Raw genomic sequence first — 26,131 nt, 5'->3', positions numbered from 1 at the left:
TTTATGTGTGTGTGATACACACATGTAAACATACATTTATACTCAGATACTCAGACACACACATGTGTATATATGTATATATATATATATATATACATATATACACATTCTTTATATTGCATGTGAAAAAGATTTGACTTACACATTTATTTGTGATGGGATATAATGTGTGTCTATGCAATAAAATATGAGGGAATCTGTGTGAGCTAGGAATTTTCCTGAGGGAAGATTTGCACAGTAGTATTACTCATGAATTTCATCATGTAATATTTCTATAGAATATTAAAATGAGTTATACATTTATGGACTGTGAAAACATGTGAATTTAGTTTGCATTAATTTGAGTTGTAATTCTTCTTCTTTGCCTGTCTTTCTTCATAAAGTTGGAAAAAAATGAGAGTGAGCCAGATAGCCAAAGGATCAGACCTGTTTTTGTGGAAGATGCCGTCTTTCGAAGACAAACATCCTATCAGCATGCCGCAGTCCACATTCCCACTGACATATATGAGGGCTGTAAGTAGAATGACATAAATATTCACTGGCTAATTATGATATCATGTCTGTTGTGCAGTCCACATTTTAAAAGAATATAAATTAAGTTCCATGAAATTACATGAGAGAAAAGACATGTTAAACATATACAGATCATCACTGTATTCTTGGCTATAACCTTCAGATCATGTGGTCCCAGTGACCTAAATTCATAATTAAAAGGTACCTGATCTACCTCAGACTTCTTACTTGGAAGGTAAGCCATCAGGTAGGAGATGGGGTCAGTGTTATCTCTTCATCTTTCCATTTATGTATTTGTTGGGATACTTCCTTATTTAATCCAAAATTGTCTCTGTTCCCCTGCTATACAAGGTATACCCAGCATGGTAGCCTGTGCAAGGTTCAAGTTGAATGTATTTTAAAAATCATTTTCTTGTTTTTGTACATTGTGGGGTCATTTCATTTTTGCTGAGATTTCCTTCAATGTCTCTCTAAACTTCCCTCTGTTAATCTGATCTCCCTCAACAATGAACAATCTGATTCCAAAATCATTTAGACATTTTGTGCTGTAGAACTTTAAGTATTTTTGTTTTGTTTCAGTACTTCAACAGTAATGAGGGGAAAGTGTCTTTTCATTTTATTAAAGGACAGTGTCCTGATAACATGTTTCTATGAACCTTCTTTGATGGTCTTTCTGAAGATATTGCCTGCTACTTATAGCAGAAGGCCCATATTCAAGCTTTGATACTCAGAGCTGCCCCAAATGCCATCCTGAAAAACATTATAAAGAGAAATAGTAATTTATTAAGCACCTACTCTGTGCCAGGTAGCATGCCAAACTCTGGAAATACAAATACAAGTCAAAAGACAGTCCCTGCCCTCAAAAACTTTACATTATAATGGGGGGGGTGGAGACAACACATAAAAATAAGCTTAAAAGGACATGAGGATAAAGGTTCTCATCTCTGGAATATGGTAGAAAAGTCTTGAGTCCTGATTGGTGAGAAATGAGGACTGCATTTGATACTTCTGCTGATTGTCCTCAGGTGTTTTATAGCAAGGACAATTGGATTCAGAAACAATGAGGGATCCTAGGACATCCTAGTTACAGAAAATACCCAAGTCTTGAGTTCACATTGATTGACTTTCAATTTCACTAAAATTTCGTTGGCTAGATCATGAATTTATTTCATCAGGTTCACAATCCACTGGTCTTTTCTCCTTGCCAATATTTGCATTGTCTAGAATTAGAACATATTCCCCGAATTAGGGGATTATGTTTCTGTTGAAATTCCCTGTCCCTCAGAATTACTCTGATTCCCTCGCTGGTGATCAGCTTTCCACCAGGTAATTTTAGCCATCTTCTTTTGGAAAGCTTTTATTATTGTCATTTCAATTCAACAAATACTTATAAAGAACCTGTTATGACCAGGATACTAAGAGATATACAGAGTATAGGCAAGACAAGATCTGGACAGTCTCTTTAGCTGGTCACAACCACATTGCACTGAGAGAAAAGGGTTTTGTTTTTTTCACATTATAGATTAGTACTCTGTTGTCCCTTCTATCCTTTTTGAAGGTCTTTCTAAGCCTTTTCCTAGTACTTTAATTCTAGCAGAAAATACACACACTGAACTGATAATATCTGGATACTAAGCCTGATGAATATAATAATAGGTTAATCATTTGCTGCCTAACAAAAAATATTTTGGAGAAAGCTATGCTTTCAGTCTGGGGCAGAACTAGAAACTAAAAACTCTTGAAATTTTGTAAAAATATTTATTGAAAGTTTATTTTGCTTCAAACCAAGTTAGTTGAGGAAACAGTCATCCTTTACTGCATTTCAACAAAGCACAGAATAAAAATGTGCATTGAAACTCAGTAAGAATGGAGCAAATTTCATGATGTCCTAAAGGAGCTATGACACCCACTTTGAAATGTCTGAACAATTTTGGGTGGAGGGGGTAGAGTGGAGGGCAATGTTTTGGGCACTCTCTTTTGTCCCATTTATCTTAATTTTGAATTCTTCCTATTCTCCTGAAATCTCATCAGCAAAAAGAAGACCTTGCCTGACCTGTACTCCTTTAAAATTCACATCCAATGTTATGTGCTGCATCTGCAAGTGACACAGGAAAGAAATCAAAAATGTCAATAGAATCAGTCAGATTTCATAATTATTGCTATTCTTCAGGCATGGCATTAGAACAGTTCAGGTTTAAAGGATTATTCAGGGATTCTGACTTTAATAAATGTGAAAGTGCACTTTAATTGAAGGATTAAAGTGAAGGAAACAGCTACCTCCTTTAGTTATAAGAGCATCTACAGTTCAGTAGTAAGATAGAAAATCTCATGCTCTGGAAGACTGTGAAAAGGAAAAAAATTCTATGATTTGAAATATCATTTTCAGGCATAGCCATATTTAAAGTGTTTGAATATTTTCTTGAACTGAAAAATACATACGTTCTCAAGTATTGGCTGTGTGGATTTCTGAGAATTTCATTGACAAATACATTTAAATTAATGCTCATATGGGTTCATCTGCTATTTCAGAAATCTAACATTTCTACTGAATGTAGATAGAGGAATAAGTACATGCAAGCAAGGTGAACTTCATATGAGCTTATGTCATAAAAATTAATCATTGAGTTATTTAAAAAATTAATGGGTATGACTCTTTTGCTCTTGCAGTTTGCTTTCAACTTTTTTCAGTTTCAAATTGATCTTGAAGTGGCCAGAAGTAATATAAGATTTCAGGGTCTGGGTACAACAGCATAAATGTTCTCACAGTATGGTGGAAGGTAACTAATATTATGCTTTTACAAATAAATATAAATAAATTAAATAAATCAATGATGTAGTATTACTATATTAATAGCAAGTATTTAGCATTAGTTGATGTAAATAATGTAGAATAATATTTTTAAAAATTTCATCTTTGAAGTGGGCAAAAGAAAATTAATTATAATCATTTTCAGTTTTAATATAATACTCTTAAAATCAAGTTTAAAATAAAAACGTAATGACTGTATGATTACATGTGATAAGCTTCTAGAGAAGATTATTTATGATTTCCAAGTATTTAAATTTAGGGGTTTTGTAATCTGGAGATATCATTTAGTCATTTGTTTATATAACACAAAGGAAAATTCAAACCCTTCCTTAACTGTAAATCTCAGATTTGAATAGCAATTATAGCTTCTAATTTTAAGAAATCTATTTTTTCTTTGATGCAGTTAAGCTAAGCTAAATGTTTATTTAAGATAATCTTTTGGCATGTTTATAAGTAAATAAAATTAATTAAATAAGTATAATTTTACATTAAATTTGCAATTAAAATGAATAAAAAAGGTGGCTTAGAATCTTAAGTATTTTGTTGACAAGCCTATTTAGATATACAAACAATTTTGCATTTAGAAGACAATTTATATCCTTATTCTTACATGGTTTATGACTTACTGACATGTGTTACATAAAGAATTGACCTTTATTGCATCATGTGATAATGTTTTCAGGAATATATTTGCAAAGTAGAATTTGGAAAACCCCTACAGAATACTGGATGAATGATATTCAGGCTGATCAGATGTTAGAAACCTAATGCTGTCCATTCTTCAATAGTTCACCAATCACTCAATCAATCAAAAAACACTTATTTGCCACTGACTGTGTACTTGGCTTTGTGTTCACATATATCCACTGAAATATTCCAATCTCATGGTAGCTTTCAGTACTGGCTTTCTATCTCCTTCACTGTATTCACTGAGAGAGAAAAAAATAATTTGATATTCATAGGGACATCTCCTCCTTCCAGTGGATAATCTTATTCTTTTAAATGTTAATTAGCCATGGAGCCAAAGGAATGTGATACTATAGGAATGAAATGTGAAGACTGAAAATCCCTAATTATCTAGATAAAAATTTATTTGAAAGAAATGTTGGTCATAAGAAATTCATAATTCTTTTGAAGTTACCTATCACATTTGATGTTAGTGAGGTGAATTACTTAAGTGATGACTTTTTTACCTTATAACCAAAGAGTCTTCTTTATGAAGTGCCTTTTCAAAAAGCATAAAAAATTAGCTGTATCTGTGATCTCATTTATTCAAAAATATTATCCTCCAAAAGTACTTTATTTATTTCTTCCTTATTTATTCTGTTGAGTGTCTGTGGAGCTTCTTGATTTTGTTAACTTTATCATATATTTCAATTGGAGCACTTGGGTCAATGTGTCATATTTTCTATTGTTATTTGACATACTGCCTCATTTAAAAAAAACAAATTCTCTTCTAGCACCTTGCTTTTATAAGAATTTATAGGCAGAAAATATGGAATGGAAGCAGTTTTAATTGCTAAGTCTGTGCCAAGCATTATGCTAAGGAAATAAAATTAATGTGGTATGCTGTTTTATTAATACCAATGTATTATTTCCTACCATATTCTCTACTATGAAAATATTATCAGTCCTAGTAGTAGAAAAGAATGGGCTTTGAATTAAAATTTTAAAACTGTTTAAATAGTCAAGTTTTTCAATATACCACATTTTATTAACAGAAAGTCTTCTGAAAATGACAAATTTATACTACTGATGATGTCCTAGACTACATCTGTATTTTTAACATATTGTATCTTCATGTCAAATACAGCTAATGATCAAGTCGAGTATTTATTCCAGATTTTTCATTACTGTCAAAGATAACTAAAATCCATATCTATTTATATACACTTCACAAAAAATACATTGACTATTAAAATAAAGGTCAAATCTATCAGGAAACTAGAAATAATTAGAATGAATTACTTTCTGTTTTTTAAGTCTCTTGATAATAGTGACTTTAAAAGAAACTACCAATATTCTAAGTGACAAACTTTACATCTAAGTAGGTTCCCCAAAAGGAAACAAGGCTTCGGCTGAAGGGCCTTTTCCTTCTAAAAGGCTTCCCTCAGTTGGCACATAGTAGGGCTGGTTAAATTGTTCAATCAAATTTATATTCCCAAAGAAAAAAAAATCTGCTTACCCCAGACTAGAATGTAGAATGTGTAGAAGGAAAGGAATGAAAATAGGGCGCAGATTTTTGTTGCTGTTCTTTATTGAGCAGAACCAACCTAATGCCCTTCTAGAATCCTACACCAAAACTAATTGAGTCCTTGAAAGCTGTGCAAATAAAACATAGATTTTAACAGATCATAGTAAAATGAAAAGATATTCATTGTGGCAAAGATCTTCAAGGGGGCTATAGTGAGAAGTGTTTCAACCACATATTGAGTCCATTCTGCCCTCTTCCATCTTGTATGTGCCTTTATCACATTGACCCCACTGCCTGGGAATGGACCATCCCCTCTATACACACACACACACACACACACACACACACACACACATATGCAATCTTTGCCTATTGGAATTCTTTCCATTCATGTTCCAGTTCAAAAAACTATTTCCAAGGTACCTATCGGATAAAAATTAATAGCTAGCATTTACATAATACTTTAAGGTTAGCAAAATGTTTTACAAATAGTATCTCATTTTGTCTTCACAATAATCTTGGATGCTGTACTATTATTAGGTACTAACATTATCCACATTTTACAGAAGAGAAAAAAAAACCAACCCTAGGCAAATGTTTAATGACTTGCTCAGAGTCATCCCATAGTAAGTGTCTGAGACTAGATTAGAACGTAGAAAGATTTCATTCAGTAATTTCCTTGAATATGATATGCCACTTGTTAAATTCTCCTGTGTATTCAATCAAAATTGAACTTTTATCGTAGTTTTTGAGCATATGTTTCTGCCTATTTTATTATAAACTTCTTTAAAGCAAAAAACTGCATGATGTCAAAGGATAATGTCTTATGCATGGTTAAGTTACTTAATAACAATTTTTAAAAACTGGAATGAATTAATTCAACCTCAGCCACACCTTTGTCTTCAATCTTTCCTTTAGGCACATTGTATATATGTGCTTAATAATTTTTTTCATCCAATTATCAAGTAATCTAAGAAGAAGAGATATTAATTAAATTAACTTCAAATAAATGAGTCTATATTGAAAGGAATAATGACAGGTGGAAATCATATTAAAAAACTTTCATTACAGATTCACATAAACTTTCATTTTTAAGCCCAAATAGAGCCTGGATCTATATTTAAGATAAGAGTTATTTTTTCCCTTAAAGTATAATACTTTGAATATTATTTCTCTAAACCATTAGACATAGTTATTTTCTTCAATTAAAAACACTTATGAATTTCTATAACAGGGAAAACTAACTCAAGGCAACAATATCATATTGTTTTATACCACTTTTACAGTATGAAGCTGATTTTTTAAAATAGTTTAAGACAAAAATCTAAAAATAGCTTTCAAGGATTACAAACTATGCGGATTTTTGTACCAGGCTAAAATATTAAAATTAAACTTCATGGATAGCGCAGAATGTGTTTTGTTGTCTTGAATAATTTTAGAAGTCTTTAGAAGAATGTGATAAAGCAAAGTTAAATTGCCCATTATACACAATCTTGAGGTAAATAGAGAGTAAGGACCATGAGCCTCTCCAAACTTTGACTTTTTCCAGTACAGTATTATAAAAAAAAGTAATTAATTTTCATAGAACTGGGATTATAAATTAATTTATATGCCTAAAAACAGGCTTAGGAACATAAAATCATATATTGTAGTATCATACAGCTAGAGCCAGAAGGGCCCTCAAAGGTTATCTTTCAAGGATTTTTAATCTAAGGTCTGTGAAGTTTTTTTTTTAACATTTTGATAACTGCTTCAAAATACTTGTTTCAGTCAGAATAGTATGTATTTTATTTTATGCATTTTCAAACTTTATGCTTAGAAGAGTCAGTAGGTTTCACCAAACTGCCACATGACAAATACAAAACGGGTAAGATCTTCAGAACTAGTGCAACTTTTCATTTTACAGATGAAGAAACTGAGGCCCCACTTATATAACATGTTTAGGTCCTTAAAGTGGTAATTATCAGAGGTGGAATGTAAACCCAGGTACATTTCTTAAGTTTGGATTTTATATAATTGACAGGGATTGCTTTCTTTCCTCCCTTCTTTCACTCCTGAGTGTATTTTGTTGCATGATCTCTGATTGGAAAAAAATGGGAGTAAATATTATGAAGTATTATAAGCATGCTAATCATGATTCCAGTTCTTAGCAGAGTTGACCTTTTTCTCCCTTTGGATTAATCTGATCCTTTGAATTCATGTAAGATTTTTAAAATGCTGCTTGGAGCATAAAATGTTGGTTTTGAGCAACTGAATTAGACATGTATTTTTTTTTCCAAATGGCACTGATAAAAGTGGGAGAGAAAAGGGGTGAAGTAGAGTGATTAAGGCTTTAGAATAAAATGAAAAACCAAAAAGGTTAAAAAAAATTGTTTTATCACAATCACTACATTCAAAGTAAATATCCATTTAAACAAACAGTGACTGACTGAGCAAAGTAATTACTATTGCTTGTCATTAGGTGGAGAAAAGAAAATTAATAATATGATTAGCAGGAGATACCTTTCCTGAAATTGAGCCTGCACTACAAATTGCTTTCTACTGACATCATTTGACCATGATTAATAAGTGTAGAACAGAAAAGAAACAACTCAACTGAGGAGCAAAATTCTTCATTTCTCTTCATTATCTTCCTATACTGATATTTGTATAATATACTTATATTTAATAGCAAATAACATTTGATTTTTAAATAGGATATATATGCATATATATCCTCATATATAATTATAATGTAAAATTAATGTATTTTTCTAAGCTTGTAAATGCTTAAGTTTGTTTTAAATGATGAAAGTGAATATTACTCTATTTCCATTTTCATAGGTTTTTCAAATTTGTTTTTCCATTAAAAAATAACCTTTTGGTTCACATGTTAAATAGTTAAATGTAAGTTCTGGGGGAAAATACTTAGTTTCATAATATTGTCCGTAGTTATAATTTGTAAGACCATAAAATCAGACCTCTGTAAAACAAAATAACCATTAAATACAAAAAGTTAAAAGGAGAAATCCACATTGATAAGGTATTGTTAAAAAGGCTTTAAAGTTGATTTTGCTTTATTTTTAAAAAATAATCTTTCCAGATTCTATTCAAAATCCCTTTTTACCTGATTTTTTCTTCCTCTGTCAGTTGCTTTCATTCTAAAAGGCAACATGCAGAAATTCTAAGGTTATTATAATAGCAAAAACAAAAACAATTAAAGAAAAATAAGTTTCTAGTTAGGTAGATTCTGTTTAAGCGTTACTAGTTCAAGGAATAAGTCATTTAAAATAGTTTTTCATCCTGTAGATAACATTGTTATATAAATGTCACAAAGGGGGAATATATTTTCCAAACTAATAATTTTTAGAGAGACAGTACATACAGATTTAAGTTCTAGCTACATAATTTTCTGATCTTATGAGGTAGAAATTAATTTGCCTAGATGTAAATGTGCAAAATGTTACTTTTTGGTATGTATCTCAATCACCATTACAATAGCAAATCCTTCCCTTTTTTGCTAAATATCATTTAGTCATAATACTGTTGATTTTGTCCTTTAAAAAACTGATTTTTTTTTTGGAGGAAGTAGGCTTTTTAAAATGAAAACTTAGTATTGAAAGTAGCCTGAGGCATTAATTCATTCTTCTAATGGATATTCCTGTCACATTTAGAACCTTGAAACATTTTTTAAACATAATTAAATGTAATCAATTTAGTTACATTCATATGTTAAGGCTGTCTTGGGATATCTGAGTTTATAGAAGTTTGTACAATTTAAAAAAGTGAGAAATTTGCTTAATTTAAATTATAGGATTCCATCAGTTCCCTTCCCACCCCTCTTACTATGCCTCAGCATGGCATGACAGTCAATCCACGTTCCCCAGGAAGTTGATAGCTAAATGTAAGGTGTAATAATGCCTGCCAAGTTGGAAAGACTTTGATTATGACCTAATATATCTGTCTTTAAATAATTTACCTACCAAAAGTCAAAGAGAATCAGTATTGGGCTGGATGCAAGGGAATATTAATTCCTAAGGTCTTGTCTTCCAAGTTATAGAAAGGTTGTAATCTGTATCAATATAGAGAAAGACCATATTGATGAAATCACAGATCTTTGAAATATTGAGGTATTTCTTTCATTATTATAATTTTAATAAAAGTAATATCTCTGTTATGGCATGTCCATTCCTTTTTGATGAAAATTGCTGTTTCTACCAAATTGCTATGAAAAACTCTGATTGAAAGGTTGCCAACCCCTTCTTTCATGGGAGCAACATACCTACACTATACCTAATTAAGACTAATTTCCCCTGAGTAGCATCCATAAAATTTGAGTACTGATTCTTATGGGACCTAACAGCTGGTACACTTTCTATTTCATATAATTTACTTTTCTTTCAAGCCAGGAATTAATCTACATACATCAGTATATAATATATTTTTCCTAAACCCTTAAAGAACACAGCATTGTTATTTTTTAATTAGTTGCATTTAAATATCTTGGTTTCTGGAGTTAAAACATGAAAATAAAATTGCAATGTACTCATGTGACAATATTTTCAAAGATGATAAATTCAGAATATGCACAAGAGCTACAGATTCTGCCTAGAATGATTATAAATTGATCCTTTTTTTTCCAGCAGAATTTCAGTCACTGTTGCAAAAAAAAAAAATTTTTTTTTGGATACATGTATGTCATTCTCTTTCAGTTTAAATGTAAATTCATGACTTAAACATGTCTTCTGAATTATGGTCCAGTTCTTTAAGACATTCTGGAAAGACAGTCTGGTAAGATGATGAGAGATGCCCTCAAAGTGATGAAAACCTGGTTTCAAGTCATTACTGTTCAGTCATTTCCAACTTTTTGTGATCTCATTTCGGGTTTTCTTAGCAAAGATACTAGAGTGGTTGACATTTCCTTTTCCAGCTCATTTTACAGATTAGGAACTGAGGCAAACAGGGCTAAGTGACTTTCCCATGGTCGAACAGCTAATAAGTATCTGAAGCCAAATTTGAACTCAGGAAATTGAATCTTTCTGACTCCTGACTCAGCACTCTGTTGACTGGGCTACCTAGCTACCCCTAGTTAAAAGTCCTGTCTTTGACATTTACAGGCTTTGTCAAACTAGGTAAATTGCTTAAAACTCCTGAGTGCTCTAGACCAGAGATGTCAAAATCAAATAAGAAAGACTACTAACCATACATAAGAATCCATGCAAGCACATATTGACTTAATTTTAAAATGTAATGTTTTCTATGTTTTATTGTATTTGTATTTGTTTTGTTAAGTATTTCCCAGTTACATTTTAATCTGTTTCTAATGCACTTGGGAGGCCTGTGAGACTTAGTCTGCACATTTCTGCTCTAGGTCACTCTTAAGACAAATTTGCAAAAAGGGTGCTGACCTGTAGCAATATAAGGTGTTTCCTCACCTGAGAGTTCCTTGTACCAGGGAAATCCTAAGTCTAGTCCCCATCCATCTAAGATATTTTGAGATCATACAGAATTTATTTAGGGATTTATTTTTACTTAAAAGTTGGGAACGATACAACTTTCATTCGTAGAGTATGAAGTGTGTGTTTATAGAAAGCTAAATATTTGTTGTCTTAATATACCTTTGTACTATTCATCCTCTAACCACTAAACCTCTCAATGCTGTGGGCCAAGGGTGGGGAACCTGTTGGCCTTCAGGCCACCTATGGCCTTCTAGGTCCATAAGTGCAGCCTTTTGACTGAATCCAAATTTTACAAAATTATACAAAATTTGAATTTAGTCAGAAAGCCTCATTTAAGAACCTAGAAGGCCACAGATGGCCTGAAGCCCACAGTTTCCCTACCCCTGTTCTGGGCTATTCTCTAAGAAAGCACTGACCTGAATTGGTGTAAGGAGTATCCTCACTTGGGAATACCCTATATGCCAAGAAAATCATCGTTCTGGCCCATATCCCCACAAGACATACTAAGATCACATAGAATTTATTTAGAGATTTTAAATGTGTTTTTTTAATTTGGGGAAATATGTCCTCTTTATATTTTTAATTGAATGAAAGAGTTCACAGAAACAAGTAATTTTGTGAACTGTCATGATAGATCTAGAATCTACAGATTTGCTCAGTTTTCTTAAAATCTTTTAAAATTACATTAAAATATGCCACTGTAAATGCAGCAGTCTTAATTTTCTTTGTGACTGTATCTTATTAACCTGTTAACAGATTTCAAAAATATTAATCACTTCTTCCAAAAGATACAGAAAATATAACCAGATACAAAATGTCATGTTTCAATAGAAACAAAGAATATCCAGGATTGGGGAAACTATCATGTTTCAATAGAAACAAAGAATATCCAGGGGCCACATTTGGCTCGAGGCCGCGGTTACCTTACCCCTGAACATTCTCATAAAATTTGTGAACTATAAGAGACCTTGGAGATCACCCAGTCCCCTCACCCTATGTCCTACTTAACATCACCTCCATCCAATTCCATTTTATAGAAGAGAAAGGCAAAGACCTTGGTGGTGAAGTGAATTGTCCAAGATCACAATCCTAGTTAGCAGCAAATATAGGGCTCAAAATCAGTTCAAATCCTGATCAATGTGCAGCGGGTAAAATGCTAAATTTGGAGCCTGAAAGTCCTTGGTCTCACATCTAATACTTTATTTCCTCATCTATGGAATGGGGATGCCCAGAATTGAGGGGTGAGAAGAAAGAGATGAACAGAGTCATGAGTATTAAAATGAAGATAGGAAGAGAACCAGGATAGACTAGAGGGTTATTGTGATGCAGTTAATGTGTCCTGAGTCCAGTGTCCTGGAAGAAGAGAAAGAAAAGGAGGGAGTGGCTAACAGTTTCAAATGTTTAAAAAAAATCAAGGAAAGTGAAGACTGAGAAAAGGTCATCCTTAAGTAACATTTGATAGAAGAATCTTGCAGTGAATGAAAGACTACTGATGAAAATAATTATATGACTACTTCAATGACTATTCATCCAAGTCCTTCCATCCTTTGTGATTCTTGTTGTGAATGATCAGTTGTTTCATTCTTGTCTGACATTTCATGACCCCACTTGAGGCTTCCTTGGCAAAGATACTGGAGTGGTTTGCCATTTCTTTCTCCAGCTCCTTTTACAGATGAGAAAACTGAGGCAAACAGGATTAAGTGACTTTCTTAGGGTCACAGAGGTAGTGGGGCGTGCTTTGAACTCAGGTTTTCCTGACTCCAGGCTAGGTCTATCCATTGTACCACTTTATCTGTGATTTTCTGTAAATCATCCACAGAGCAGCTGTCCTCCATATTGGATGAGAGGAGGGCTTCCTTTGGATGTTTTGTTGTAGTTCTTATACCCTCTAAAATATGGGAGATATCCTATTTTGTTTTTAGTCTGGTAATATGCAACACAAGAGGGATCACATCGTGGATAGAAAACAGAACTTGATGTCAAAGGGCCTGAGTTCAACTTCTCCTTCTGACCCCTATAGGCTAGGTGAGCCTGGACAAATCACTGAACCTCCCAGTTCCCCATTCTACTCTCTTAAGAGCAGAAGTTGCCAAACAGTTAAGTTCTACATTGGCAGAGAGAGCTTTCTCACTGTGAGTTCCCAAAATGGATGAAACTGCAGGTCTGACAAAAAAAAATAATGTAAGAACCATGAAATTACCTTTCAAAAATTAGAACAATTCACATTGCTCAGTGTTTTCCTTCCATATTTTCAATAGCATCTGATTGGGCATATTTATGTTTAGAATAGGAAAAATGAAATGAATAATTGTGCAGCCTGTTAGTTTCCAAATCTGAGCAAATGAATGGTTTTGGCTCAGCACTAGGCATCAGAGCACCAATGAAAATGTCAGTGATCATAAAAGTAAAAATTAAAATTTCTGGGGACAGTGTGAGAGCCTTTTCTTGCTAACTTCAGAATAGAAAGCCAGTAATACCTTGATAGACAGTATATCATAATAGACCGGGGTTAGCCTCAGAATTAGGGCATGAGTTTGAATCCTGCCTCTGATTCATGCCAGCAGGTTATTTATTCTTTTGGCATTCCCCTTCCCCCCACAACTCTAAGAAATTTGATTACAAATACGCAGTGCTTCTGCATCACTGGGGGGAGTTTTCTAACTGGGAAATGTTTGAGTTCCCAAAATGATGAAATCATTTCTTCTGACTGAACAACAATAACAGTGTTTCACATTTCATGCTAAAATTTCATTAGCAAGAAACCATGTTGACAGAAGAATAGTTGCCAGTAGCACATAGAAGGCTTTGATTAAAGATTTCAGCACACAAGAATCGAAAAATCATTCTTGGAACTACAAAAAATTCCACGCGGAGAAAATGGACTTTACTTTGAAGTTCACAGGTACCTGTCATGTAGGAGAAATTTATCTTTCAGCATCAAATTAGAAAACTCAAGTTTCGAAATGACAATCCCCTGCTTCTCTTTCAGAGCAGAATATTAGACTTTTCCTGTGCATCAAATAAAGAAAAGACCCTGTCTTGATTGCTACAATTAGCTTTTTCACATTTAAATTGGAATGGAGATTAAATTCAAGGATGCTAAATTACAACTGATTCCTTGAATAAGGCTGAAATCCCCTGCTTTGTGACCTTTTGATAGCTGTAATTAAAAAATCTGAAGAGTTCCAAAATGATTTCTTGATCATTTTTGTTTGTGACGTGGAACTGGCTGTGGCCTATTGATGGAAGGTCACACTAGGCCTTTGATCCATTTTTGGCAGCCAGGCCTGCTGATGTGCCAGTGACAAGCCACTGCTTCTAGGCGTTCACCATAAGAATAGCACCAAGATTGTTTGTGATGAATGATCTTCAGCTTCTAGATGGTGAAAACAACTTCCCTCTTATTTTTCATTCTGGGAAACTCTATGGTGGGGCAGAGGTTGATTAAAAAAAAAACCCTTTCTTTTCAGAGGCTTGTTAAAGATGTGAACTTTATTTGGAAATGACAGCATGTATCTAAACTACTTGTCATCAGCTTTTCATGTGTCTGGCCAAGGAAATTTTTTTTACCTTCATGGGAAAATAATATAATCAGACACATGTACCCTAGCACTACATATTACATTCTCTTGTTTGAAACTCACAGCTATGCTGTGAGATAAATATTGTAGGTATCAGGTATCATTATCCCCATATTATAGGTAAGGAAACTGAGATAAAGAAATTAAAGAAATGCCTGATGGATTAGTAAGGAGCAAAGGTAATGATGGACCACATGGTTTCCACTGCATCAATGTTATTAGAGTTGGAGTTTGCACACCGAGGACGTTAAACTATAAGCAGAATACTTAATTGTCTTCCTTTCCACTATGCCTTTTAAAAATCCTTTGTCTCCAAAGTTGACTTGACCAGACTTGACTTACAAATAATTGTATTGAGAACTGTATTGATTTTTTTAAAGCAAAGATTTAAAGAGCCTGATTCACGGTTTTTGGACAGTGTAAAATTAATTTAGGTGTTACTTGTTACAGAAGTCATTTAGACTCAGAACAGTTAGGTTCAGGTCCCAGCCCCAGTACTTCCTAGTCATGTGGGTGTGCCACTTAACCTTCAGAAGTGTCAATTTCCTTCTAATATTAGCTGGGGATGCATATTAGCAGTACCTACCTCACAGGTTGTATTGAGAAGAGCATTTTGTAAATATTCAAGCATTATTACAAAGGCAAGCTGCTGCTACATAAATAATAAATGTTGAAGACTCTTCAGTCCTGCCTAATTTCCATTCCAGTCTGATCTCGGATTTCTAATTGTCTACTGGACGTTTCCACCTGGATGACCTAATAGTATTTGAAATTCAGTAAGTCAGAAACCTAGATGATCATTCTCCTCTGCAATCCAGATTCTCACACTGATTTTCCTATTTTTTATTAATGGCAGTATAATTAGTAAATTGCAAATTGATTCAGGCTCAAAATCATATCATTATCTTTGACTTTTTCATCACATAATGAATACGGGTGTCAAATCTTCTACCTTCCAATATCTGTCACGTTCGTCCTCTCTTTTGTCTTTTCCACTGTCATCATCATAATTCAAGATATCATCATATCTCACTTGGATTATTGCAGTTACTTCCCAACTATACTCAAGTCATTTCACCCATAGACCATTCTAAGCACTAGTGTTATATTAATTTTCCCAAAGCACAACCCCACCCTTATCTCCTCAAAAACGTTCAGCACCTGGGCTGATAAAAGGACCTACCTCTATAAAATGAGACAATATTTGCAAAGTGTTTTGTAAACTTCAAAAGCAACATATAAATGACAGCTATTATTATCTACTATCAGTATGCAATACTACATTCTAATTGAGATTCTTAATTCTGTAAATTAATAGCATAGCAAATCCATAGTAAAGACAATTAATGAATGTTACAGGAAGAAAAGTTTAAAAAAAACACGCCCTCCTCTGTAAAGTTGGGACATACCCTTGGAGTATACTCAGCATCTCCCAAGGACTGATTGTACACACAGGTCAGAAATATGAAAGAATACATGGAAGGAACATGGGTGGCTAGGATTTTCACAGGAAGGTGAATACACCCAGCATTGTGAGGGAGCTAAGAACTATGTCATGAGGACTGGTTTATTCTGGAAAAGAGAAGTCTTAATTAGAACATAAGAAAAATCTTGCAAAAGGAAACTCATTTGTTCTGTTTGGCTCTGCATGTAACCCTTACAGGTTACCTAGAAAAAAGATCTCAGTGCAACATAAAGACAAAACTTCACAAAAAATAAAGTAGTTGTCCAAAAATGAAATGGTTGAACTCTAGTTTACTAGTACTGGATGTTAAGAATTAGAAATGTTGAGCATGAGATCAATGATTTAGGGCAGAAGTATGGAACCTCTGAAGTTTCTTCCAAGTCTTAAATTACACTAAAATTATTTTGTGTACTTATCTTGTCTTCACAACTGCACATGCACACATATGCATATATAACATAGTAACAAATATATTTGATAAAGTATATGTCTATAGACATGAATTCATTTATGTCAATACACAATGGATTTGGCCATATTCTCTTAATTAAAAGTCACGATTTCATGATTTGCTAATAGCTATCAATGTCTTTTATTCTTTTTTGCTATTAAGTAAAGGATGTAAACGTTCAGTGCCTTTCCATGAAAGCTTTCCATTCAGTACTGTTTTATGGCAGTAACACTGGATGGCAGACTGATGATTAGAGATAATAAGTATACGTACCGGCCTTCAACAGTAGTTTCATCTTTCTTTTATATTTTTAGGCATCTCAAACTAGATGTAAACTAATTATACTCTCTGTTGAATGAAGCATAATCTTTATCTTTTTAGGTGACTAAAAAGTGTGAAAAGATAATAAGATTATAAATATGAGGTGAATGCTCCTAACGATTAAGCTTCAAGGAATATGCTGCCTAAGCCTTAGTACTGTTACTCTTTCTTCCATAGAATAAGATTTTATTGTTTAAAAAAAACACACACCAAACTCTATCTTATGAAAGCATAAGTAGGTAATTCTCAGCAGTAGTAAGTTTCAATGCTGTCTTGGATTTTCAGACACTGAATATGTTTTCTATGCACTCCACCATGGTAGTATTTTAAGTTTCTAGAGGACAAAAATTTTATCTGATTTATTGTTCCATGTAGACAAATACTTAATGAACAGATAATGATTCTTTTCAATTAAACACACATTTCTTCAGTTCCTACCAAAAGCAAAGCACTGTGCTCAGTAATGAGGGCAGAATATTGAAAAGTGGCACAATTCCTGCCCTCAAGGAGCTTATATTCCAATAGGAAGGATGTGGCCTGCACCTAATTTTGATATGAAGTCTGGACAAATACTAGATGATTTGAGGAGTGAGATAATACTTTTGATTGAGAGAATCAGATGCTTTGTGAAGGACATTGTACTAGAAAAGTGAATGACTCACATGATTTTCAACATATTATCTAATGTGTTAGCAAAAATTCTAAGAAAATATAAGCACTAATGTATGGTACTCTACATAATAATAACTATGACTGGTATTTTTGTAGCATCTTAATGTTTGCGAAGTGTTTTACATATGTTATTTCATTTGATCTTCACAACATCTCTAAGAAGATAGGTGCTATTATTATTCCCATTTTACAGATGAGGAAATTAAGACTAAAAGACATTAATTAAATGACTTGCCCAGACATGTGTCTAGGGCTGATTTCAGTTCAGTTCTTAATTAATCCAAGCCCAGTGTTCTCAATTTACCATGCCCCTTAGTTGTAGTATTTCACATTCCAGTAGATATACATCCAAGCATAAGAAAGACGGTGGTGTGACAAAGTGACTTTGTAGTGGATAAAAGGCTGACCTCACAGCCAGAAAGACTTCAGATCAAGTTCTTCCTCTTAAACCCCCTGGCTGTTTGACTGAGGGCAAGACACTTAACCTCTCAGTGACCTAGGTAGATCTGTAACAGTGAAAATCACAGAGAAGCTACTGACCGGGAGAGAGACAGAGACACAGAGAGAGAGAGAAATCCCTAAACGAAGGAAATCATTGGTCCAGTACTAACCCTGTCATTCCAAATTTTAACCAAGATTACACCATATGCTGCATGAGTGACTGTCAGGCTACAAAGCATTAATTCATTTTCCACCTTCCCAATCCTATTTTCCAGTACTGATTTTTTAAGGAGGGCTTGAAGATTTTATTAAGTTGGCCAACATGAATACTTTTTCAACAAAAATATTTTTAAAGCATATATTCAATTTTTTTAATTGACCTTAACACAGAGGGAGTTGTGGTATAAATGGTGGTCATAGCAATGCTTTGTAAACTTGGTTTTCCCTTTTTAATTACCTTGTTAATAACTAAGGACTGAATGCTACCTGTGATGCCACCTTTTTTGATAGTTTATTGGGGAATGAAGATTTTAAAAATCTGTGAAATTTTGAATGTTTCTCAGTTAAAATAGGCACATTAATAGAGAATGATTCTATTAGGAAGGAACTTGGATGGAAAGGTTGAAAGAGATGTTTAAATTTAGTTGTCTTGTTGGAAATCAGAAATGTATTTGACTAGTTCAACATGATTGATATATCAAGTGACAGGCCATTCAAAGGTTAAAGGAAAGAAGATAATGAAATCTCAAATTAGAATAGCCTTCAAAGTAAGCTGACAGTACTATTCGTATAAAAAAATCAAAGAATTAACATAGGGATTGATATTGGGGTGGGGAGTGATGGAGATATAGAATTTAAGGATTTTTAACAAGAGTCATTGTTATTAAGTTATTTTCAGTTATGTCTGACTCTTTGTGACCCAATTTGGGATATTCCTGGCTATACTAAGTGTACTAATGGTATACTAAATGGTTTGCCATTTTCTTCTGCAGCTCATTTTTTGTAGATGAGAAACTAAGGCAAACAGGGTTAAGTGACTTGCCCAGGGTTACACAGCTTGTAAATGTCTGAGGCCAGATTTGAACTCAGGAAGATGAGACTTCCAGACTACAGGCACAGCTCTCTATCCACTGAGCCACCTAGCTGACCCATTAACAATAATATGACCTTTAATTCAGGGATGTGGTCCTTATTCAGATTTACTTTCAGAGAGAGAGAGAGAGAGAGAGGGAGGGAGGGGGAGAGAAAAGAGAAATGTAATAACTATTTGCAGAATTCTACTAATTCATATTCATTTTTGAGATAGATATTACTATTTAGAAATATGAAGTATTTTTTTTTACTTGAAGAAATCATGTATAACTTTTCCATAGTCACTGCTGCAGGCTCCTGATAACATGAATGCAATGGACCTGAAAACCCATGTGATAAATTCTGATGTCATCTTAGGGTCATATGAAAAAGACTGCCTAGACAAGGTGGAAGCTAGCACCCATGGGGATTTTCTTTTCTTCCTAATCTTACCTTCCTAGGTATCTTTGCTTTTGACACCTGTATAACCAGCAGATGTCATTATCTGGCAAAGTTTGGAGGTTTACAAGGAAACTCAAAGTAAGACACATAATCTTTTCTTTCTCCTCCCCTCTTTCCCACTCACCCCTGTGAACTTTTAGGCCATAAAGACTAAGCTTTTCTAGCTTTTCTGGACTTTATCTTCTCACTGGCTGTATCTCCTAATGAGTCATTGGCTCTCCCTATTGAGCATGCTGGAAGAGAAAAAAGAGTAGAGGAAGATAACATGCTGAAGTTCTATGCTTCCTCTCATCATGCTGCCCCACTGGCCTTGTAGTTTTTAGTCTAAGAGATGGAAGGAAAACCCAGGATCCAAAATAAATTCTGCTTTGGGAAAGCTTATCAAAAGTGACAAATCATCTAAATCACAAAAGTTTCTAATATGTTTACAGCACTCAAATTAGGATTTTAAGAAAATCCTATTTTAAACAGGGGAATAAGACCCCGTTGCTCTACTTTGTATGCCAAATACCAGTTAGTCACTAGCCTACTCCATTTCAGCCCCTCCATCTTTAATTAATAACATGAATCACAGAGCAGTTATAAAAGGTAATAGTTTTATATAAAAATCAAGAACTAACAACAGCATAATGAAATCATGAAATCACATAGAAAATGCCTGAGTTCACTATCCTTTAGGTCATCTTAGCTTCATTTCAGTCTAACCAATCCTAAACTCATCCTTTTACGGGATTGAAGAGCATGGAGGCAACAAAGAGAAAGGGAGAGTGCCTAGGCAGCCTCAGTACTGCAGAGTAAGTCGTATGCAAAGCACATGCTGGAGCATCTGTCATAGAAGCCTTTAGTCCACAGTGCACTATTGAACTGAGCCTCTTTTTACTCTTCCTGGAAAAAGTAAGGCAGTTTCTCAGCTCAATGCCTTCCCCCCAGAGGCACAGCAATCATTTTCACCAATCACATCCCCTCACCATCCAAATCCTAGGGGCTTTGTTGTGATCTGCAGAATTCCACCTTCTGCCTTGTATTTCCCCATGTCCCTGAGGCACACAGGTTTTACCCGCCTTCTGCTTTTACTGATGTAGTTTCCTGGTTAAAAGAAAGTGGTTTTTGGAAGAATTTCTAATTTCAAACAAAGATTGTAGAATTGGGTTGGGTTTTTTTGTGTGTTTTGTTTTTTAATTTTTAAACTGACTCTGACCACACATTAGAGAACATCTGTATACCTCTTAGTTTTTCTCCGATGGTTTATTTTTCATGTGCTGAATTATATTGTCATCAATTCATGTATTCTCTTTGTGTGTGTGTGTCTACACACACACATTCACACAAATATTTATTTTTCAGTGTGCATTCAGGAAAAAAATGATAAATCTTGTGGTAATGAATTTTTCACTTTTTATAATAACAAAAGTTATTTGGAAACAAAATGGCTCCCATTTATCATCTTACAAATATGGTAAACTGTGTCTTTGAAAAGCCAGCAGCTTAGATTTTAGCTTGGCTGAATAAGTAAATAAATGAAGAGAATTCTTCCAAATAATTCATCCTATGTTTAGAAATATCGTGCTCTCTTGCTCACTATAGCTCTCAAATCTTTTGTTACTACCCTCTACATTGCTTTTTCAGTTACTTTCACCAATAAGAGGATTTGAAACCTGTGAGCCTCATTTTCATTTGAAAATATTGTAGTGTTAAATGTTATTTGTACTTTGAGTTTCAGGGTTGTTGAGTTTTATGTAAGACACATGCATTACATTATCTCTGAATTCTCCTTCTCCTTCATGTCTAATCACAGTGGAGGCTTTCTTTGTGATTTAAAAAAAAAACTCTACATCCTACCTTTCCTTTTCGAGTACTACTAGTATACTCCAGAGCTTCCTCACCTTTACCACGTTGCTTTAAATATCCCTGCCTGTAGACCAGTGGTCTCCAAAATTGCATGTCCTCTCCCTCAGGTGGAGCCACCAGTGAGCCACTGGGTGTGGGACTAATAAATAAGAAGACAGATCCCACCTCTCCCTGTCATGGCAGATTGGGAGGTATGATATAAATACAACCCCCTCCCACCTTCACCCTTATTGACCTGCAGTTCTCCACTCCACTTTTGCCCTCTTCTCCTCTACCCCAAGCAGTCCTAAAATATTGTCCAAGTTTCCAACCTGTTCTTTTCTGCATTGGGGAATCACAGAGAAAAGGGCTGAGAGAGTGAATGGTTGCTTCTTCCAAATGGTTATAATAGATCACAGGTATCTGCAGCCATCTTTGAGAAAATCTCTAACACCTCCAGCATAGAGATGTATCTTGTTCCCCAGATAACCTGGCAGCAGTGCCAGATTCTCTTTGGTTGGCTTTATACACTGAGGTAGCAATAGGTGAGTAAGTGCCTTACCCACCTGGGTTTTATTTGTTTTTTTTTTCTTGGAAGGAAATGACTTTTCAGTTTTAAAATTCACCTGTTTAGCTACAGTGATAAAACTAACTGAGTAATTAAATACTAAAACAGTGATTACTTAGATTACTTATAAGCATACCATAACCTCCAGGATATGTTAGTAATGAAGCAAACTCAATCACATTGAGGTCACCAAGATTATTATTGTTATAATAATTTTAATGATCAAAAAGATAGTGTGCTGTTAATAAATAACATTATTTTAAAATATTCATGTCTTTATATTTTCCTCTAAAATTTCGATTTTATGAATATTTAATCAGGTATATAAATAAGTTAGTACAATACTACCTTCCACATAGACATGCTCACATATATACATATATATGTGTATATACACACATGTTATGCAGTACCTGGCACATAGTAACTAATAAGTGCTTATTGATTGATTCATATATTGCAATGCATGATCAAAGATATTTTACTGATGAGGTGTATGATCCAGAATGATTGGCAGCTTCCTCCACTGTTGCACCGTGGACATAGTTCTAAGGATTTTATATGCCACACCCAGTCTCAGAAAATTTCAGTAGCTGGAATAATCAGTCAGTAAGTGTTTATTAAACACCTACTATGTGCTAGCACTGTGCTACACACAGTGCTTTATTTACTGATAAAAATTAAGTTCCTCATCCTGTGATTCTAGGCTCTCCAAGATCAGGCCCCAATACATAGCTGTATCTCTCTCTAATAATATCTCACATGGCTTTTATATACATTCACTCCACAGATTCCTCCCAACAGGACATTCTTTTGTTCAGGCTAATACACCTCCCTAATTTTACTGGGCTTATTTAAATCCTATTAATACTTTCTTTTTATGTAGTACTTTCAGTAGTCTAAGTTCTTTCAAATGAATTTCTCCATTTGATCCTCAAAATAATCTTGTAATATAAGCCGATACAATATTATTATCCCCAACTTTATTGCCAAGAAAATTGAGGATTATAGGGATTATGTGACTTGCCCAAGGTCACACAGCTTAGACTGAAGTTTTCTGATTTGTAGTGAATTATTCATTCTGCTGTTAAATCTTTTATGTCTAAGAACTATATCATTCCCTGGAAATCAAGCTTGCCTTTTTTAATCATTCTGCCAATGGTAACCTCCACCCTGTTCTAAATAACTATAAAATTTATTGTCTGTAGTATTCATTTGACATTTTTCACCCATTACCTTTTATGCTCTTATTGTTATTTATAAGTTTCTCATACATATTTATTAGTACCTAGAACAGTGCCTGGCCCATAGTAAGCATATCATACATTTTTAATAATGATGTTTGCAATTGAATTTGTAGATGATTGCTTTTTCTCCATGTTGACCTGTGAAAAATGTAGTTTTAAAGGAAAAAATGAAGTTCATTTCTTTCATATGCACACATTAAAAGAAAAACCTCTCCAAAATCATCTATCTCTTATCTGTCTACTTTTATTTCTACTTAGATTGGATTTCTTGCATTCCCAAATTACATGCCTCTCTAGCAAGCTACACATTTTCAAATGATTTTGGATTATAGGATCCTAGTTTAGAGCCAAAAGGCACTTTAGAGACCATCAGATACAACTACTCCATCGTATAGATGAGGAAATTGAAACCTAGAAAGGCTGCGTGACTTGCGCAGGGTGATAGAGTTAAAAAGTGTTTGAGATGGATTAGGACCCAGCTCTTGCTGACTCCTAATTAAATACCTCATCCACTACAGGTGTATAGTACCCCTCAATGGTCTTAATTCTTCCTAAAGCTAACTTTCTGCATGAATTTTGGCTTTTCTCCAAATGACTATCATTTAACATCTCCCTCATATTTAGTGTGCAGTGTATAGCCTGTATAAGTGATATTTTTGGCATGGACCACGTAAAGTGACATGAATAGATTTGTTGGCAGTGGTATTAATGACTGGTTCTTATTTCTGGAACATCAGAAGCTTTAGAGCAGTAGCTCTAAATATAAGCAGAAATTCCAATTTATACAATAATTTATTTCTGGTGACTGACACATAAAACAAAGGTAACTCTTGACCTCTTACCTTTCCTCTGAAATTATTTGTTGTTCAGTCATTTTCAGTCGTGTTCAACTCTTTGTGACCCCATTTGGGTTTTTCTTGGCAAAGATAATGGAGTGGTTTGCCATTTCCTTCTCCAGCTCCTTTTTACAGATGAAGAAACTGAGGCAAACAGGGTTAAGTGACTTGCCTAGGGTCACACAGCTCGTAAATGCCAGAGGCCAGATTTGAACTCAGGAAGATGAGTCTTCCAGACTCCAGGTCCAGCACTTTATCCACTTCACTACCTAGCTGTGGATATGGAAATCTGGTCTAGATTTTTTTTTCTTCCTTTAATTGGCCTTAACCATTCTCTATAAAGACAGAATCATACGAAAGTAACATCTGTGGCCATCTAGTCCAAGTAGTATCCAAAAAAAGAATCCCTTCAATAAATGCACAAGCATTTATTAAATGCACTTAGGAGTCAGACAGTGTCCTGTAGTGTACTGCAGGGAGGTCAGGGGAGGGGACGAAGGGAGGTAGATTAAAAAATCTGAGTACATATGCTAAATGATCTTATTCTTTCAGAGGTCAAACTAGTACAAAAAGAAATCAATACAAAACACATAGAGCAAAGTCGGAGTTGGGGGAAGGAGAGCAGTGGGGAGCTGGGTTCTAGCCCCAGAATCAAGAAGTATTTTGTTTAGGGAGCTAGAGATTCTAAGAGTCAGATGAGTTGGGCTTAGAAGTATGCAAAGGAATTGGTCTGAAGAGTTAGGAGGTAGAAGGTGGTGTATTCAGAACAATGAGTAGGCTAAATGTTTGCCTGGAAGGGAATATAAGAAAATTATATTTAGTGTCCCTACCAAATAAAAAGGGGCAGCTTAGAAGGTGCTGTGGAGAGTGCCAGCCCTGGAATCAGGAAGACTCATCTTCCTGAGTTCAAATCTGGCCACAGATACTTACTAGCTGTGTGTCCCTCAGCAAGTCAGTTGACCCTGTTTTCCTAAGTTTCCTCATCTGTAAAATGAGCTGTAGAAGAAAATGGCAAACCACTCAAGTATCTTTGCCAAGAAAACCCCAATGGGTTCACAAAGAGTCAGAAGCACCTAAAACCAACTAAACAACAAACCACCACCACCAAATAAAACCTTACAAAGTGTTATACATCTGGTGATGAACAAACATTAATTCATGTGGATATGATCTGGGAATATACATACTTCAAACAAAAGAAGCAGGAATTTAATGGAATAAGCATTGAACTTCAGGCCCAAACTCTTTTCATTTCTGTCTGTGTAATCTTGAATGAATGACTTCATACATCTGAGTTTCAGTGTCCTTATATATAAATGGGCATAGTACACCTGTAAAACTTGCCTCACAGGGCCAGGGGAAAGGGGGTAGGTCCATGAAATGATTTAAATAAAGTGATTCATAAACTTTTAAGTACTAAATCAATATCACTTGTTATTTAAAATTTTCATTTTTGTGATCTCTCCATTTTGCTGAGCCAAAGCAATCTTAGTTTTGTAAAGACCACTTGTCTTTAATACAGCCCATCTCTCTCACGAGAGAAAATTTTACCTTCATATAATTAGTGCCAATTCTGATCAAACAACACTGGAGAAACTAAAATTAAATGTGAATATTACAGGAATTAGAGATATTCATTAGTTTGCAATAAAATAAAAGACCTAGCTACAAAGCTTAGTCCAATAATTCCAACTGAGCTCACCTTGTCTTTGTGGACTTGAATTTGGCTTTTAGCCATTATCAGAGATTTTTACTTTGATTATAACTCCATGGCTTTACTGAGTTCATTCATTAATTCAGACATACATCTAAGCCATTAGTTATTTGGTTTTGTGATTTATTCAAATCTTTTTCATCAGATAAAGTTGAAATAAGATATTGGAAAGTGCTGTTAAAATTTCAATCCCTCATTTCTCTCACACTGCCCAAAGCCTACAGCCCAAATGGAAGAGCAAAAAGTTTAAGGTTGAGTATAAAAAATACTTTTTGTGGTGATGAGGGCTCACATAATGATTATAATCATAATCCTCATCCATGTTACACAGGAAGGGAAAACTAGATTTTTGAAATAAGTGCCTGTATACATCTTTAAAACTCACATAGCTCCCATTCATATAGACCTTTAAGATTTATGAAGTACCTTCCTCATAATGCCCCCATGAGGTAGATAGCACAATAATTTGAGAGTCCTTCCAATGCTTGGTCTGCGATTTCATTATATTGCAAGTATACTGA

General features: G+C 34.3%; 1 protein-coding gene across 7 annotated transcripts in view; it reads left to right on the top strand.

The window, feature by feature from the left end:
* Nucleotides 1–26,131, top strand: part of CACNA2D1 (calcium voltage-gated channel auxiliary subunit alpha2delta 1) — a 665,577-nt gene that overhangs the window by 436,251 nt on the left and 203,195 nt on the right. For all 7 annotated transcript variants that reach the window (XM_020984466.2, XM_020984468.2, XM_020984467.2 and 4 more), the window contains exon 6: nucleotides 384–513. In XM_020984466.2, the coding sequence (XP_020840125.1) occupies nucleotides 384–513 (130 nt within the window). The remainder of the gene's footprint in view (nucleotides 1–383; nucleotides 514–26,131) is intronic.

The sequence above is a fragment of the Phascolarctos cinereus genome, unplaced genomic scaffold (assembly GCF_003287225.1).
Source record: "Phascolarctos cinereus isolate Bilbo 61053 unplaced genomic scaffold, phaCin_HiC Scaffold_1;HRSCAF=81, whole genome shotgun sequence".
Lineage (NCBI taxonomy): Eukaryota > Metazoa > Chordata > Mammalia > Diprotodontia > Phascolarctidae > Phascolarctos > Phascolarctos cinereus.
This window is presented reverse-complemented; position numbering and strand designations above follow the sequence as displayed.